The sequence below is a fragment of the Oncorhynchus mykiss genome, chromosome 3 (genome assembly GCF_057628025.1).
Source record: "Oncorhynchus mykiss isolate SJ-2025 chromosome 3, ASM5762802v1, whole genome shotgun sequence".
In the NCBI taxonomy this organism is placed as follows: domain Eukaryota; kingdom Metazoa; phylum Chordata; class Actinopteri; order Salmoniformes; family Salmonidae; genus Oncorhynchus; species Oncorhynchus mykiss.
This window is the reverse complement of record NC_143024.1, coordinates 73749402-73767232: the sequence shown is the minus strand read 5'-3', so window position 1 is coordinate 73767232 and position 17831 is coordinate 73749402. Positions and strand designations below refer to the sequence as shown.

The window sequence follows — 17831 nt, the reverse complement described above, 5'->3', positions numbered from 1 at the left end:
TCCCATGTCCCGGAAAAAAAATAAATATATGAAATGGGTTTCCATCGCATTTTCAACTCAACCGATGGTTTTATCAAAAACACTGTTGCGATATATAGCTAACTTTTCCAATCTGGTTGTGGCACATACTCTCTAGACAACAGTTCGCTGATAAAGTAGACAGGTTATATGATGAGATATAAATAATAGCAAAATCACTTTATATGATAATTGGCAGCCAAGCAAATTATGATAATGACCCAATTGTCTGTCGACATTTATGAAATTGAGCCGACTTTGATTTCTTGTTTCCATCAGCCCTGTTGTAACTTTTTTTTATGTGTCATGAAATGGTTGGATGGAAACCGTGTTTATGTCAATTCAATTGTGAACATGGTTTGATTATTTGTTCACGGGTGGAAATCGTTTGACATCTTCCCTCCCTCTCTCCCGCCCAACCAGCGAGTGGAGAGAAGAAGAGAAGACTGCTGTGTGGATTGAGCGTCAGTTGAATTTCTTGGAGGTGGAAGAGGAAGACTTTTACATTGACTACACGTGTCAGACCTGGAGCGACAGAGGCTATTATTCAGCCTCCTTCACACTCCACCCTACAGGTTAGACCAGTTATCACCAGTCAAAATACAATCTGAGATCTACCTCCAGATTTTTTTGGAACATGACTTTAAAAAAACTTAAGCGTATGCTACATTAACCTATTAAAAACAGTATTGTAGCTATGAGGTTTGGGCAGTAGGCTATAGGCCCAATACATTATCTTTGCATATTGGCTTTGCTTGAATTGCCTACCAATGCATTGTTTTAAAATTAGATTTCAAATTTTAGGTGGCTTTATGATCACACAGGTAATAGATTAGTTGTTATATTACTTGAGGCACAGCTGAATGAGCATACATCTAAATCATTTACTTTTTTTTACTGGGCTGATGGTGCTTGCATCTGATGGTCAGTCTCAGCGGAGGGAGAACAGCAGACTCCGCCACTGACACTGACTAAAAGGGAACGTCTTCCAGCAGATAGTGAAATTCGAATCTCACCGCATTACCTCACCCCATACACAAATGAATGTTGTTGCTCCTATGAACAGAGAAAGTGAAATATTCCTCTATATCAAAGAATACCCTAATAATAACAATGCAAGCCTATCTATACACTTTCCTGTAGTGCTGGTTGTAGCGCTAGTGGAAGTAGGAAGAATGCTCATTTTATGGCTTATAAAAGTGTTGACCAGTGGAGGCTGCTGAGGGGAGGACAGCTCATAATAATGGCTACAACGGAGTAAATGGAAAGGCATCAAACACATGGAAAGCATGTGTTTGGTGTATTTGATACCCTTCCACTAATTCTGCCCCCACCATTACCTGTCCTCCCCAAGTAAGGTGCCACAAACCTCCTGTGGTGTTGACAGTGCTGATTATGAACTTAAACAAACTCACTCATAAAAATAGCAACTCTTTGTTGTAATCATTGACAGTCTCTCTCTAGTCATGGTTATACAAGTTTTGAAATCTCACATTATCAACTATCCTTCAGTGTTCTTTTAGCCAGCGCTAGAATTTTAGTGCACGTGATTTGCTCTCTGGGACGACGGGAAGGCAGAGGCTGCGTTTCAAACTCATAAAAGACACACCCTCGTCCACTTACCCTCACCTTATGCCCTTGGGGGAAAGATTGGTCAAGCAAGGGAAGTTTGCAACGTAAGCCCCTCAGCCCTCATTTTTAATGGAGTTTGTGAGTGTACAATTATGTTCACTTCGGGGCCTGAAACGCCCCATAATTCAAAAAGACAACATAACGGTGTTCAAAAAAGGAAGAGTCACGTATTCTCCTGTCCCTTTACCCTTGTTTTGATAGTGTAATATATTTCATAACTTTGCAACCTCAACACACACAAAAAAAAATGTTTTAGAATTAAAACCAGTCAGCTTGACTTTGGGTAAAAATGGTAGCGTAAATAATAAATGCTATCTTCTTGACTTTTTCTGCACAGATCCAAACTACCTGCTCCCTATTGGGGTACTACTGACGAGTCTGGTATTGATGTTTACTGTTAGTGTTGTTATTTACCATCGCTTCAAGATTGACATAGTGCTGTCGTTCAGGAGGATGTTCCCATTTCTCTACACAAACACAGGTATGTATTGAGAGAAGCTTTACAGCACATACAGTACCAGTCGAAGGTTTGGACACACCTACTCATTCAAGGGTTTTCTTTATTTGTACTATTTTATACAGTGTAGAATAATAGTGAATACATCAAATGTATGTAATGACACATATGGAATCATTAAGTAACCAAAAGTGTTAAACAAATTCTTCAAAGTAGCCACCCTTTGCCTTGATGACAGCTTTGCACACTCTTGGCATTCTCTCAACCAGCATCACCTGGAATGCTTTTCTATGTATTGAAGGAGTTCTCACATGCTGAGCACTTGTAGGCTGCTTTTCCTAGACTCTGCAGTTCAACTCATCCCAAACCATCTCAATTGGGTTGAGGTCGGATGATTGTTGTCACGTTTACTCCCGCTCCCCCTCTCCGGCACTCGATGTTGCCAGTTGTCTCATTATGCACACCAGCCACCAAGGTTACGCGCACCTGCGCCTCATGACACTCACCTGGACTCCATCACCTTCCTGATTACCTTCCCTATATCTGTCACTCCCCTTGGTTCTTTCTTCAGGTGTTATTGGTTCTGTTCCTGTGTTATGTCTGTACGCTACTCGTGTTAATTGTTTTGTTCCATGTTTCATTTATTATTATATTCACTCCCTGTACTTGCTTCCCGACTAGCGTACTCGTTACAAATGTGGAGGCCAGATCATCTGATGCAGCACTCCATCACTTTCCTTCTTGATGAAATAGTAGCTCTTACACAGCCTGGAGGTGTGTTGGGCCATTGTCCTGATGAAAAACAAATTATAGTCCCACTAAGTGCAAACCAGATGGGATGGCGTATCACTACAGAATGCTGTGGTAGACATGCTGGTTAAGTGTGCCTTGGATTTGAAATAAATCAGACAGTGTCACCAGCAAAGCACCATCACACCTCCTCCTCCATGCTTCACAGTGGGAACCACACATGCGGAGATCATCCGTTCACCTACTCTGCGTCTCAGAAAGACACAGCGTTTGGAACCAAAAATCTCAAATTTGGACTCATCAGACCAAAGGACAGATTTCCACAAGTCTAATGTCCATTGCTTGTGTTTCTTGGCCCAAGCAAGTGTCTTCTTATTATTGGTGTCCTATAGTAGTGATTTATTTGCCGCAATTCGACCATGAAGGCCTCATTCATGCAGGCTCCTCTGAACGGTTGATGTTGAGATGTCTGTTATTTGAACTCCAGGACACATTTATTTGGGCTGCAATTTCTGAGGCTGGTAACTCTAATGAACTTATCCTCTGCAGCGGATGTAACTCTGGGTCTTCCTGTGGCGGTCCTCATGAGAGCCAGTTTCATCACAGTGCTTGATGGTTTTTGCGAATGACCCTGAAGAAACTTTAAAAGTTCTTAATTTTCTGAATTAACTGACCTTCATATCTTAAAGTAATGATGGACTGTCGTTTCTCTTTGCTTATTTGAGCTGTTCTTGTCGTAATATGGACTTAGCCCTATTTGCTATATTACCTTATTCTGTATACATTTTGGCAAAAAAGTATTTAGTCAGCCACCAATTGTGCAAGTTCTTGCACTTAAAAAGATGAGAGGCCTGTAATTAGGTGCATAGGTACACAACTATGACAGACAAAATAAGAAGTTACAGGTCTGTGAGAGCCAGAAATCTTGCTTGTTTGTAGGTGACAAAATACTTATTTTCTACCATAATTTGCAAATAAATTAATTAAAAATCCTACAATGTGATTTTCTGGATTTCTTTTTTCTAATTTTGTTTGTCATAGTTGAAGTGAATCCTATGATGAAAATTACAGGCCTCTCTCATCTTTTTAAGTGGGAGAACTTGCACAATTGGTGGCTGACTAAATACTTTTTTGCCCCACTGTACCACCCCTACCATGTCACAACACAACTGATTGGCTCAAATGCATTAAGAAGGAAATACATTTCACAAATGAACTTTGAACAAGGCACACCTGTTAATTGAAATGCCTTCCAGGTGACTACCTCATGAAGCTGGTTAAGAGAATGTCAAGAGTGTGCAAAGCTGTGATCAAGGCAAAGGGTGGCTACTCTGAAGAATCTAAAATCTCAAATATATTTGTGCACCTACGGCCACTTTTTTTGTGGTTACTACATGATTCCATATGTGTTATTTCATAGTTTTGATGGCTGCACTATTATTCTACAATGTTGAAAATAGTAAAAATAAAGAAACCCTTGAATGAGTAGGTGTGTACATTTTTGACTGGTACTGTATATTGCAAACACCCACTCATGGAAACATTCACAAAAACATGCCTGAGTGCAATCACGCAGGCATAAATGCACGCACACATCTGCAGACTGATTGCATACTGCAGTGGTTTCCAAGTCACTGCTCTAGCAATAGTTGATTTAAGTTCATACACTTTCATTCCTTTGTTCTCCTTTAGAATCAGGGTTCCATAGAGTGCCACACGTCTTCATTCATAACTAAATTAAACTTTCAATAACAATGTACCTTTTGTACCTCAGTGTGTTATATGTAAAGTATAATATGAAATGTTGTTAGTGGTGTAGTCCCTAACCAGTGCTAGGACTCCCCCTTAGCTTCCCAAACTACCTCCCCATATTGACATTCGCTCCGCAGTATAGTGGGCATATTCAAGCTGTCAATCATGGCTCAGGGAAATAAGTAACCATAATATGGGAAGCTCATCTAAATAATAATGCATATCCTTCTAATTAATCATAAATTCAAATATTTTTTTAAAGGGCCTTGTGGCTCCTACATTACCGGACCCTAATTGTGGCTGCCATTAACAAAACAATTATAATTTCAACTGAAATCTTCAAGGAGCCATAACTTATCTTCATATTCAAAACTGAAGTTCTTCCTAATTTCATATGGTACACTTCAAAATGTATTTAATACCATCATTCTGTATGAGGGTGTACTGTTCTGTATATTTAATTATCTGCTGCTTCCTGGGGCAGACCTAATTTGGTGATGTGTCGTTCCAAGACAGATGTTTTGGTCTTAAGGACTACGCTCCGAATATGACCTTTTGAGTCTTGAATAGGTTTAATGACACTTCCCATCATCCAAGTGTTCCTGGGTGTTGTGCTGTCCACGATAAGCACGAAATCATCTGTTCTGAGAATACTTTTCTTGAGGTTCAGCTTTTACCCCTCTTCCGTCAAAGGAAGGTACTCCTTTATTCATCTAATCCAGAACAGATCCACAAGGTATTGTATCTGTCTCCATCTCCGATCAATAGCCAAGATACTCAGCTTTCCGCAGACACCCTGCTTTTGCAGATAGGGGCTACCGTTCTCATACTAGACTGAATTCAATATTAAAAAATCAAATAGGGACCCCAAATAGAAATATATGTCAAGGGAAGATGCTACTTCTAGATTGAGGGTGCGGCTGGTTAGACGTGAATATAACACCATATATTTTGATGTTGGAGCGGCCACACTTCACCTCTATCGGTTCAAAGTAGTCAGTGCCTACATATGTGGTGGCAGGTCAGGTGATACACGGCTCTTGGGGAGGTCAGCCGTCTTCTGTCCTCCCACTCTGGCTGTCTATCGTCGAAAGAAGATGCATGCTTTTAAGATCTTCCCTGTAGCAGAGTTAGCGTGCACTCCCCAATACCTCTGTCTTAATTTGGAGAGCATATGATTCCGTCCACTGTGTTCAATCTGATTGTGTATGTTTCTCAAGATGAGTGTGGAGAGGTGGCTGCCTTTACCAAGAATGACTGGAGGTTTAATATCCTCTGGCATTGCAGCCCTCCTTAACCTTCCTCCAACTCTCAGTAGTCCATCCTGCAGAATAGGATCCAGTCTGAAGATGGTGCTATTTCTTTTGACATGCCCATCTTCCTCCAGATAAGCAATCTCCTGAGGGAAAGATTGCCATTGGCTGCATCTTACAATGGTTTTCTCAGCCTGTGCCTTGTCCTCAACAGACAAGCTTTGACCACACAAGAAAGCTCTGAACTTCTTTGTATGCTTTTCTACAGTCTTTTTATCTTTACTTTCTGTCAGTTCTTTGTCTATTCTGACACAGTTGCTGCAGAACAAGTCTTTCAGTAGCCATGTTACAGCTCTTTTTAAACATCTCCAATCCAATGGAAAATGAAAAATGTATCAATGATGGCTAGAAGACCGGTGACGTCAACCGCCGAGCACCACCCGAACAAGGAGAGGCATCGACTTCGGCAGAAGTAGTGACAGTACCCCCACCCCTGACGCGCGGCTCCAGCCTCTGGGACGACCCGGAGGGCGAGGCGCAGGGCGATCGGGATGGAGCCGGTGAAATTCTCGCAGCATGGAAGGATCTAATACGTCCTCCATCGGAACCCAGCATCTCTCCTCCGGACCGTACCCCTCCCAGTTCACGAGGTACTGAAGGCCCCTCGCCCGACGCCTCGAATCCAAAATGTATTGAACGGAGTTCACCGGGACCCCCTCGAGGGGTGGAGGAACATCCAGCCACCACCGGCCTGAGGAGAGACACATGGAACGAGGGATTAATACGGTAATTAGTGGGTAGCTGTAACCTATAACATACCTCGTTCACTCTCCTCAGGACTTTAAACGGCCCCACAAACCGCGGACCCAGCTTCAGGCAGGGCAGGCAGAGGGGCAGGTTTCAGGTCGAGAGCCAGACCCTGTCCCCTGGTGCAAACACCGGGGCCTCACTGCGGTGACGGTCTGCGCCAACTTTCTGGCACAGTATGGCACGCTGAAGGTGGACGTGGGCGGCCTCCCAGGTTTCCTCCACGCGCCGGAACCAATTGTCCACCGCAGGAGCCTCGGTCTGACTCTGATGCCATGGAGCCAGAACTGGCTGATACCCTAATACACATTGAAAAGGAGAAAGGTTAGTGGAGGAGTGGTGTAGTGAGTTCTGGGCCATCTCTGTCCTGGTAATAAGAATGCAGAAACCTACCCACATCCTGGTTAACTCTCTCCACCTGCCCATTACTCTCGGGGTGTAAACCTGAGGTAAGGCTGACCGAGACCCCCAGATGTTCCATGAACGCCTTCCAGACCCTTGACGTGAACTGGGGACCTCGATCAGACACTATATCCTCAGGCACCCCGTAGTGCCGGAAGACGTGTGTAAACAGATCCTCCGCAGTTTCTGAGGCCGTAGGGAGACTGGGCAAAGGGAGGAGATGACAGGACATAGAAAAACGATCCACAACGACCAGGATCGTGGTGCTACCCTGTGAAGGTGAAAGATCAGTTAAGAAATCCACCGACAGCTGTGACCACGGCCGTTGTGGAACGGGTAAGGGTTGTAACTTACCTCTGGGCAGGTGTATAGGAGCCTTGCTCTGGGCGCACACTGAGCAGGAGGAAACATAAATCCTCACGTCCTTAGCTAAAGTGGGCCACCTGTACCTCCCATCAAGACAGCGCACCATCCGACCTATCCCAGGATGACCAGAGGAGGGTGACGTGTGGGCCCAATAGATCAGTCGGTCGCGGACAGAAGACGGAACGTACAGACGCCCAGCTGGACACTGAAGGGGAAAGGGCTCTGCACGTGACGCCTGCTCAATGTCCGCGTCCAGCTCCCACACCACCGGCGCCACCAAAAGAGGCTGGGAGTATGGGAGTGGGATCCATGGACCGCTCCTCTGTGTCACACAGCCAGGACAGTGCGTCTGCCTTCACATTCTGGGAGCCTGGTCTGTAAGAGAGGGTAAACACAAAACGGGTGAAAAACATGGCCCACCTTGCCTGGCGAGGATTCAGTCTCCTCGCCTCCTGGATGTACTCCAGATTGCGATGGTCAGTCCAGATGAGAAAAATCAGTGTTTAGCCCCCTCAAGCCAATGTCTCCACGCCTTCAAGGCCCTGACGACAGCCAACAGCTCCCGGTCTTTCAGAATGTCCTCAATATACACCACTACACCCTGCCCGTGCAGGTCTCTGAAAATCTCATCCACAAATGATTGGAAGACTGATGGAGCATTCATCAACCCATACGGCATGACGCGGTACTAAATGCTGCCTTCCACTCGTCTCCCTTCTTAATTCGCACCAGATTGTACGCACTCCTGAGATCCAGTTTAGTGAAGAAGTGCTCCCTGTGCATTGACTCAATCGCCGTAGCGATAAGAGGTAGCGGGTAACTATACCTCGCCGTGATTTTATTGAGACCTCGATAATCAATGCACGGGCGCAAACCTCCATCCTTCTTCTTCACAAAAAAGAAACTTGAGGAGACGGGAGAAATAGAGTGCTGAATGTACCCCTGACGCAGGGATTCGGAGACATATGTCTCTATAGCCACCATCTCCGCTCGCGACAGGGGATACACGTGACTCCTGGGAAGTGCAGCGCCTACCATGAGATCTATCACACAATCCCCCCGTCGATGGGGTGGTAATTGAGTCGCCTTCTTTTTACAGAAGGCGAGAGCCAAATCGGCATATTCTGGGGGGATGCGCACGGTGGAGACCTGGTCTGGACTTTCCACCGTAGTAGTACCAACGGAAACCCCTAAACACCTACCTGAACACTCTCGCGACCACCCCGTGAGAGCCCTCTGTGGCCACGAAACAGTAGGGTTATGACAAGCTAACCAGGGTAGGCCCAGCACCACGGAATACACAGGAGAATCAATAAGAAAATACTCATCTTTTCCCTGTGACCCCCTGTGTTACCATACTCAAAGGAGCGGTGGCCTCCCTGATAAACCCTGACCCTAATGGTCGACTATCTAAGGCATGAACGGGGAAAGGCATATTTACAGGAACAATGGGAATCCCAAAACTATGAGCTAATCCTTTATTAATTCAATTCCCAGCCACGCCTGAATCTACTAGCGCCTTATGCTGGGAACGCGGAGAAAATTCAGGAAAGGTAACAGAGACAAACATATGTGCAACAGAGGGCTCTGGATGAGAATGGTGCCTACTCACCTGGGGTGACGCCAGAGTGCCCTGCCTGTCGCCTCGATACCCAGAGGAACCAACCCGGCACCGACCAGCAGTGTGGCCTCTGTCCACATATGGGGCACGAGCAGGAACCCCCTCCGTTCTCCCTGTGCACCGCACCTCCCAGCTCCATAGGTATCGGAGAGGGTGTGCGGGAGGATGGAACAACCAGACCCCGATCTGGACGTCCGTGAGTAGCCAGCAGGTTGTCCAGCCGGATGGACAGGTCCACCAGCTGGTCAAAGGTGGGGGTGGTGTCTCTGCAAGCCAGCTCCCGACGGACGTCCTCACGTAGACTACAGTAGTAATGGTCGATTAAGGCCCGGTTGCTCCATCCAGCTCCGGCAGCCAGGGTCCTAAACTCCAGTGCAAACTCTTGGGCGCTCTTCTTCTCCTGCCTCAGATGGTAGAGGCGCTCACCCGCCGCTCTGCCCTCAGGTGGGTGGTCGAATACTGTCCGGAAACAGCGGGTGAACTCCACACACAGCGCTGGCCCACTCCAGGGCTTTCCCGACGAGGGTGAAACGCCTCTCACGGTCCGATGGAGCTGGGTGGACCGTGGCCAGGTACAGGCTTAGTTGGAGAAGGAAACCCTGGCAGCCGGCAGCATCTCCGTCTTATCCCTGTGGCATGGATAACTGAAATCTGTTAGGTTCAGGTGGGAAAGGGGCGTTCAGGGGAGACCCTGGTTGTGCTGGTGGAGGCGCTGGGAAAACTCCCTGTCTCTGGACAACGTGATCCATGACAACGCTCAGTTTGAAAATCATCGCCGTATGTTCCATGATGCGCTCCTCCACCTCCATGCTGACTTTTTTGTGTATAGGTGGCAGGGAGGTCAGGCGCAGGAGAATAAACTCGGTAAATGGAGTAATTTAATAAAACAAAACATAACTCCAAAACCATGGATACAAATTAAACAAATTGGGTACGAGGACCCGTTGCGCACCAAATACAAACAACACGAAACTGAAACAAGAAACAATCTCTGACAAAGACATGATGGGAAACAGAGGGTTAAATACACAACAGGTAATGAATGGGATTGAAACCAGGTGTGTAGGAAGACAAGACAAAACCAATGAAAAATTGATCAATGATGGCTAGAAGACTGGTGACGTCGACCGCCTAGCACCACCCGAACAAGGAGAGGCATCGACTTCAGCAGAAGTCGTGACACCAGCCTAAATGGCATCACTGAAGTGATGAAGCTGTGCAGACTTAAGTTTTTCTTAACCAGACGGTTTATTACATCTGGACACGTGGAAACCAGTCAATTGTTATAAATCAAAAAGCCATTTCCTTCACTGCACAACAAAGACCTCTGGGATCTCCTCATCCCATCCACAGTCCAGTCTACATAGCTCTTGGGAGTATTTTTCTTCCAGTCAGGACAAATGGAACCAAAAACACTGAGGGTCATGCACAGAGCAGACGACTCATAATATGCCTCTTCTGGTGATTGGTTGGGCTTTCATGGCTGTTCTGAAAGAGAGGGTGTCCTCTTGAACATCCCACTGCACTCCAAGTTCTGTGTCCCCTGGTAAGGTCTCTATATCCAGGTTGAGCTCCTTAACATCCTTGGCTCTCTCTTCAGCAGGCAATGAGCCCAGGAAAAGCATGACTGTTGCTGATCCATTTTGTGAGTCTAAATCCTCCTCCTGCACAGATGGCCCTCAGATCGTTGACAAGAGTGTAAGCTTCACTTTCTGAGGGCACCGATTTCAGAAGGTCATCCACATAAGTTCATTTTTACAGTTTTACAGATCTGTTGTCATCTGTGGTTTTATTTAGTGCAAAACTAGCACAACTGGGAGAGGAGACAGCTCCAAACAGATTAACTGTCATCCGGTATTCAGCCAGTGGTTGGCTTGTCTCCATCAGGCCACCAGCGGAATCGCAGGAAGTCCACATCTTGAGGGGATACTCTGACCTGGTGAAACATGCCCACTATGTCAGCCATTACAGCAATGGGCTCCTGGCCAAACACCTAGGAGGGTTTTTGAACAATCTGGGCCTTAAAGCAGTTCTTTGATGTGTGACCTTGAAGTGACCTTGAACGAAGCAGTACAGTCAAAAACCACTCATCATTTTCTTAGTTGGTTGGTACACACCATGTTGTGGGATGTACCACACTCGTCCATCCTGCCGGAGCAGCTGGTCCTGAGGCACCTTTTCTGCATGCCCTTGCTTTAACACATCATTTAGAAATCCTTTATATTCCTCGAATAAGACTTTATTATATTCAAAATTAATTTTGAGGTTGTGAGCGGCATATTCACTTCCTCCTTCCGAAAGTGTAGTTGAAGGTGGTAGTGTCCTTCTTTAAGTGTAACAGAGTTAGATGCAATTTGAAGGAAGCGCTGGTCTTCAACAGATAATTAACTTTTCTCAGTGTGAGCTCTGGAAAGTCTCTGTAATGTTTGATCAGCAGCTGTTCTAAGCTATCAACTGATACTCTGTTCACTGCCACACATGGCCCATCATGACAGCTACCGAGTGATCCATTTACCATCCAAGGACAGTTTTTGCAGCATAGGGTCTCTTGACTCCTAATGATAAGTTTCACATCTGCATCAATACTGTAAAGAGTGACCAATGCCTGATATTCAAATATGATCAATGCCTGAATTTTTTTTCTTTTTTAGGTAAGTTGACTGAGCACACATTCTCATTTACAGCAACAACCTGGGGAATAGTTACGGCACCGTCCCCAATCAGTGCCTCCTACTGGGTGGTATGCTGCTGGCTATAAATATGATCTTGTAAGGGGATACTTTCCTTTGTGACGGGAATGAGTGTATACCTCTGGAAGTTCTAAAACCACATACATCCAGTCTGTTTATTTTGTAACAGCCCACTGGTTTCCTCTGTCCCATTGTCTTTAACAGAATGTCCATTCTCTTTCCCCTGATGTTGAGATCTGACAAGCTTCTCTGTACAGAATGTTGCTGAACTGCTGGGATCTAAAGAGGCAGGCACAGGCATGATGGCAAGACTACAGCCTTCATTGCCAGCCCCAGTGTGGCCACTTGTAGGGAGAGAAACCATAGCAGTGCACACAGTGTCCTGTTGTCTCTTTCAACCCATTCCTCCACTTTAATGTGTAGCATACTGGGGTGTTTTTTTCTCACATATCAGTTAATTTCCTTGCGCACACCAGCTTTGCTCATATGACCTTTGATCAAGCATCCTAAGCATATGCATTTAGAAACGCTACCTTTTTCTTTATGTGGCTTTGACCTCATCCTTTTACATGCTTCCATAGTGTAAAAGGATGCATAGTTTTTGCAGTGCAACTTTCTGACGGGTTTCCTTTTCACTTTGGTGAAAGTGTAGCATAGCCTCCTTTCACTTCCTGACTTCAGCTGAAGTTTTGGTTTTAGAGTTTGGGGTTTGGAGTTTTTTTTCCCAGTGAAAGGGTCTTGGACATCTCCAAAGACGGGATCAGAGGAGATGCGGGCCTGCCTCTCAATGAGAACATGCTCCTTAGTTAATTATTGACTATCACAGGCTACAGATCTCCAGTTGTCTCTAAGTTTGAATGGTAATTTTTAAATGATTATTCTCATATTTGAGGTGACATTAATTTCATCCATAAATTCAATATGTAGCATAACATTCCAACATTGTCGCAAGAACAGTGCGTATGCGTGAAGAGCATTACCATCAGTTTTAATGGCAGACCAGCCCGAAGCTTTCTCTATGTAAGCAGTTGATATTCTAATTCCATTTCCAAAATGCTGTTCTAATAGCCTCCTAGCTTCCCTGTAACCCACCCCAGGTTCCATATGATGACAGCTGCAGACTAGTTCTCTTGCTTGACCATTTGTAATTTATATTACTCTAAGAAATAAAGCTTGTCTTGACTGCTGTCAGCTTTGCTGTCAATACCATGTTCAAAGGCTATTATGAATGACTGGTATTAAAGTAGGTCACCTGTAAACACAGAATTTTTCTGACAGGATGTAGTGACAGCCTTTGCTGCTTGACAATGAGTTCAGTCACTTAATTTTGTCTGTGTAGGTCGGACATCAGCAAATATAAACTGCTCAGAATTGCTTGGCATATTGGTGCCACCTGCTGGCCATGATGATATGTTGGGGGCTACTCCTAGCCATGCATCTTGACTGCACTTTGGGTTCAGGTGAGGACTAGCATACATTTCATCCTCCTCTGGTGAGTTAGGTGAGGACTAGCATACATTTCATCCTCCTCTGGTGAGTTCAATCCGTCTTCTATGGAGAACTTTTCCAGGGTTCTAAGAGGCGTCATTCTTCTGGACTCCTCATGATATAAATTCATGCCATCCTTTGGCGTCTTTGGTCCCATTTTGTAAGGAATCTTCATGTTCTTCCATACCTTTTAAGGGGCTTTTTGGCTTTTAACTCAGCTAGTATTTTTGCTTCTTCTATCTCAACTTGGTGCTTATCTTTGAGTGCATCTGCCTTGGCCAAGAGAGCAGCTCTTTCAGTTTCAGCTCTTATCCGACTTGAAGTTGTGGATGAAGCCTTTGAGAACCTTCTAGAGTTTTTTGACACATTGTCATCGGCATCTATTTCAGTGACCAGGGAATTTGCATCACCAACCCATTTATCCATAAATTCATCAAACCATATCATTTTGGGTCGAACCAATCCATTTGATCCCCACCATTTTCATCATCCTATAATAGAGCTTGAATAGATTTATGAAGCTGTATGAATTCATTCAGAAACCCATCAGCAAGAAAAGTTACTTGGTCAACACTTTCTTTATTAACCAATAGCGCATTTATTTAATTCCGTTAATATTCTAAGCTGTGCCCTACAATAGCCAATAAGCTTAGTCAGTTTTTGCTCAGCAGCCATGGGCTCAGACATTTTTGTCCATGTCGTCTTCGGTTGTCATCAATTATTTACGCAAAAACACATTTCAATCACGATCATTTCCAATCCAAACTGTATTTGCAATCTCGTGTTTGTTTCAGTTGTGTTGATCAGGCGCACTTATTTACTGTTTCCATTCCATGAGTGCGCATTGAGCAGATTTACGACAAACACGTTTCAACGATTTTCTTAATATTTACAATCCCCACAAGTAGCAACAATCAACAGAAATTGTTAACATTCCTTTATTCCATGTAGGTTTTGTATCCTTACACGCACAATTAATCTATTTACCGATAGCTTTTACTTTTTTCATTCATAAATCCCGCATCCGCATGCCATTATTTAATGCTGCTCCATGTGCTTCGTTTTCCAATAGTCAGTCACTGGCGTGCCAAATCCATAGAGCTACAGTTTCCAACTTGTAGTAGCTTCCAAGTCTAAATTTGCCACTGCTCTAGCAATAGTTGACTTAAGATTCAACACATCTTTCATTCCTTTGTTCTCCTTTAGAATCAGGGTTCCATAGAGTGCCACACGTCTTCATTCATAACTAAATTAAACTTTCAAGGACAATGCAATGCCTTTTGTACCTCAGTGTGTTATGTGTAAAGTATAATATGAAATGTTGTTAGTGTGCTAGCCTCCAACCAGTGCTAGGACTCCCCCCCCCCCCACGCCCCCCCCCCCCCCCCCACGCCCCCCCTAGCTTCCCAAACTACCTCCCCATAATGACTTTTGCTTCCCAGTAGAGTGGGCAGGTTCAAGCTGTCAATCATGGCTCAGGTAAATAAGTGACCATCTAAAAAATAATGCATATCCTTCAAATGATTCAGAAATTATAATTCTTCTTTAAAGGGCCTTTTGGCTCCGACACATACTGTGCATTCACACAACGGAAACAACTTGCACTAACATAAACGTACATTCCGACACCAGATTACATAAAGTACATCTCACCACAACCTCCCTGGCCCACACACATGCACGTTGCATTGCTTGTTTCACACTCCCCACCTGACCACAAGTAAAATCAGCAGCAAGTGTAGCGAGGTACTGTAGCACATCCCACAGCGATGCCAGCACATCATTTCCATGACTCAGAGGAAAGAGGGAGATGCAGTTTTCTACGAGGCAATGAATAGGCCATGTAACCATAAAACACAAGTAACTATGGTGTCAGACATAACCAAGACTCCTCCGTTTGGCAGTGCAGTGGAGGCTTTTGCTCTAGCCCAGCACTAACACACCTGTTGTTTTTAACCCTCTTCTGCATGTGGCAGAGTCTGATGGAAAGCTGTATGATGCATATGTGGCGTATCCCCATCTCTCTGGGAGCGTGGCCAGTGGGGAGGTGGAAATGTTTGCCCTCCACACATTGCCCCAGGTTCTCGAGGGGAGGTGTGGCTACAGGCTCTTTATTCTGGGCCGGGACAGCCTACCAGGGGACGGTAAGACATCTGCATATGTGATTGACTGGGTTCAAACCTGGGGCTCCTGGGCGTCACAGGTCTGTGTTAGTCTGCTGAGCTAAAGCCTTGGCGTTAGTACACATGTCGTATGATGATTAAATATTTGGAACCTTTTCTGAAATCATAAAGAACTTCTGAAACCATCTTAATCATAAAAAAGTGTTTTAATACCCATTGTCCCTCTTGCCCCTCCCTCTTCTCCTCCCTCGCCCACACCCTCTAGCCGTAGTAGATGCTGTGGAGGAGAGTATGTGGGCCAGCCGGCGTCTCCTCCTTGTCTACACTGGCTCTACGTTCTGCAGTGGAGGTCAGAGTGACAGCAGCAGCAGCGATGTCCTGGAGACCTGGAAGAGCTTTGAGAGGCAGATGGCTATGCACCGTGCACTGCTGGAGGGTTCCCTTAAGGTGGTTCTGGTGGAGCTGGAAGAGATCACCCCCACACAGCTCGCCTTCTTCCCCGAGTCGGTGCGCCACCTCCGGGAGCGCCAGGGTGCTGTCTGCTGGTGGAAGAGTAGCAGGACTAGGAGGACCAGAGGGTTGAGGTGTGGGAGGTGGGGGGAAGAGGAGGTGAAGGAGAAGAGAGGGTCTTCACCCTCTTTCTCCTCACCCTCTCATTCCTCATCCTCACACTTCTGGAAGGAACTGAGGTATTATATGCCTGTGAGGGGCAAGAGGACAAAGTGTCCAGAGAAGAACAGTCTGTTGAACATCTGAAGGGATAGATGGGCGGTTGGGAGAGGACAGTGTTGACATGTTATGGATGGATGTTCAAATGACCAACGTGAGGAGGAAATCTGTTGAATGAAAGATCTTCTGATACCATGGAGAGTATAAAATAACACTTGGTAGTGACCATATTGGCAGAGCCAGTCACACACGCACGCACACACATTATGGAACACTGCTACCATGTTGTACATACACACCAAATCTGTGTGAGAGCTTTAATAAAGATTTCACAGTATATTCTATATTATTTATTTGATGTTTTTGTTTCTATTTTAAAAATCCTCCCACCAAAATGTTCCTTTATTTATTAAGGATTGTTGAAAGAATGGTTTCTCAGATGGTCTCATCAATACGACGAACGTGACAAAGGCGCAGTGTGATATGAATACGTTCTTCTTTATTAAACGAAGAACACTAAACAAAATAACAAAACGAACGTGCCGCTATATAACACGAGTGCTGACATGCAACTACACAGACAATAACCCACAAAACCAAAATGGAAAATGGCAACCTAAATAGGATCCCCAATCAGAGACAACGATAAACAGCTGTCTCTGATTGGGAACCAATTCAGGCCACATAGACCTACATATACCTAGACATACCAAAACCCCATAGAATTACAAAAAACCCTAGGCAAGACAAAAACACATACCACCCTTGTCACACCCTGACCTAACCAAAATAATAATAAAAAAACAAAGATAACTAAGGTCAGGGTGTGACACAGATTGATGTTAATCATCCATTGAGCTATATGTGTAATATTTATGAATGCAATTAATAATGCATAAGTAGGCCTAAGTATTTATGAATAACTTACTGACATCTAATATATATATATCATTTTAAGTAGCCTATTTTAATTCATGTCAAGTGGAGATAAAGTGACTATTAAAAATAATCAAATGGTTAATTATAATAGTTTAATTAAACAATGTTAATAAGTGGACTGATCATGTTTTCAAAGATGATGATCAGTGAAAATATTGCTGACATTTAGTCCTATAAGGCTTAATAATGAATTATTAGCGTGGTATGTGCTGTAGGAGTAGTAGTAGTAGGCGTATAGGCCTACCTAAACTTTGACAAGTGTTTTCACAAGTAGACTTATGGGAAATAACATTTAACCACTTTAGATGGGAATGGCTTTTCTTCAATAGGTCTACAAACACGTCACCTTCCAATTTCTTACTGGGCCAAGTTAAGTAGCCTTGTCTGACTTTACATAACATAGTAAAGTACATCTGGGACACCCAAATTAGTATGATATGTTACGTTTGGTTTAGTTACATGAGACCAAACTTAAGGCAAAAACGCGTATCACGAGAATGCCTAGTTGCGTGTTCGGATCTCATCACGGACAATTTTTGCTAATAACAAAGTTGCAACTACTTGCTACTTTGCAACTATTTAGCATGTTAGCTAACCTTTCCCTTAACTCTAAGCCTACTCTTAACCCTTTTAGCTAACCCAGAGTTTTCCAAACTCGGCCCTCGAGTCCCCAAGGGGTGGACGTTTGGTTTATACCCTAGCACTACACAGCTGATAAAAATAATCAACTAATCATAAAGCTTTGATTATTTGAATCAGCTGTGTAGTGCTAGGGGAATAATAAAAAAACATGCACCCTTTGGGGTCCCCAGGACCAAGTTTGGGAAAAGCTGAGCTAACTCTAACCCCTAGCCTAGCTAATGT

General features: G+C 44.5%; 1 protein-coding gene across 4 annotated transcripts in view; it reads left to right on the top strand.

The window, feature by feature from the left end:
• Positions 1–16372, top strand: part of zmp:0000000936 (interleukin-1 receptor type 1) — a 36841-nt gene extending 20469 nt beyond the window's left edge. For all 4 annotated transcript variants that reach the window (XM_036974836.2, XM_036974835.2, XM_036974837.2 and 1 more), the window contains 4 exons: positions 442–593; positions 1988–2131; positions 15213–15380; positions 15625–16372. In XM_036974836.2, coding sequence (XP_036830731.1) covers positions 442–593; positions 1988–2131; positions 15213–15380; positions 15625–16115 — 955 coding nt within the window. In that variant the 3' untranslated portion in view covers positions 16116–16372. The remainder of the gene's footprint in view (positions 1–441; positions 594–1987; positions 2132–15212; positions 15381–15624) is intronic.
• The last annotated feature ends 1459 nt before the right edge of the window (positions 16373–17831 follow it).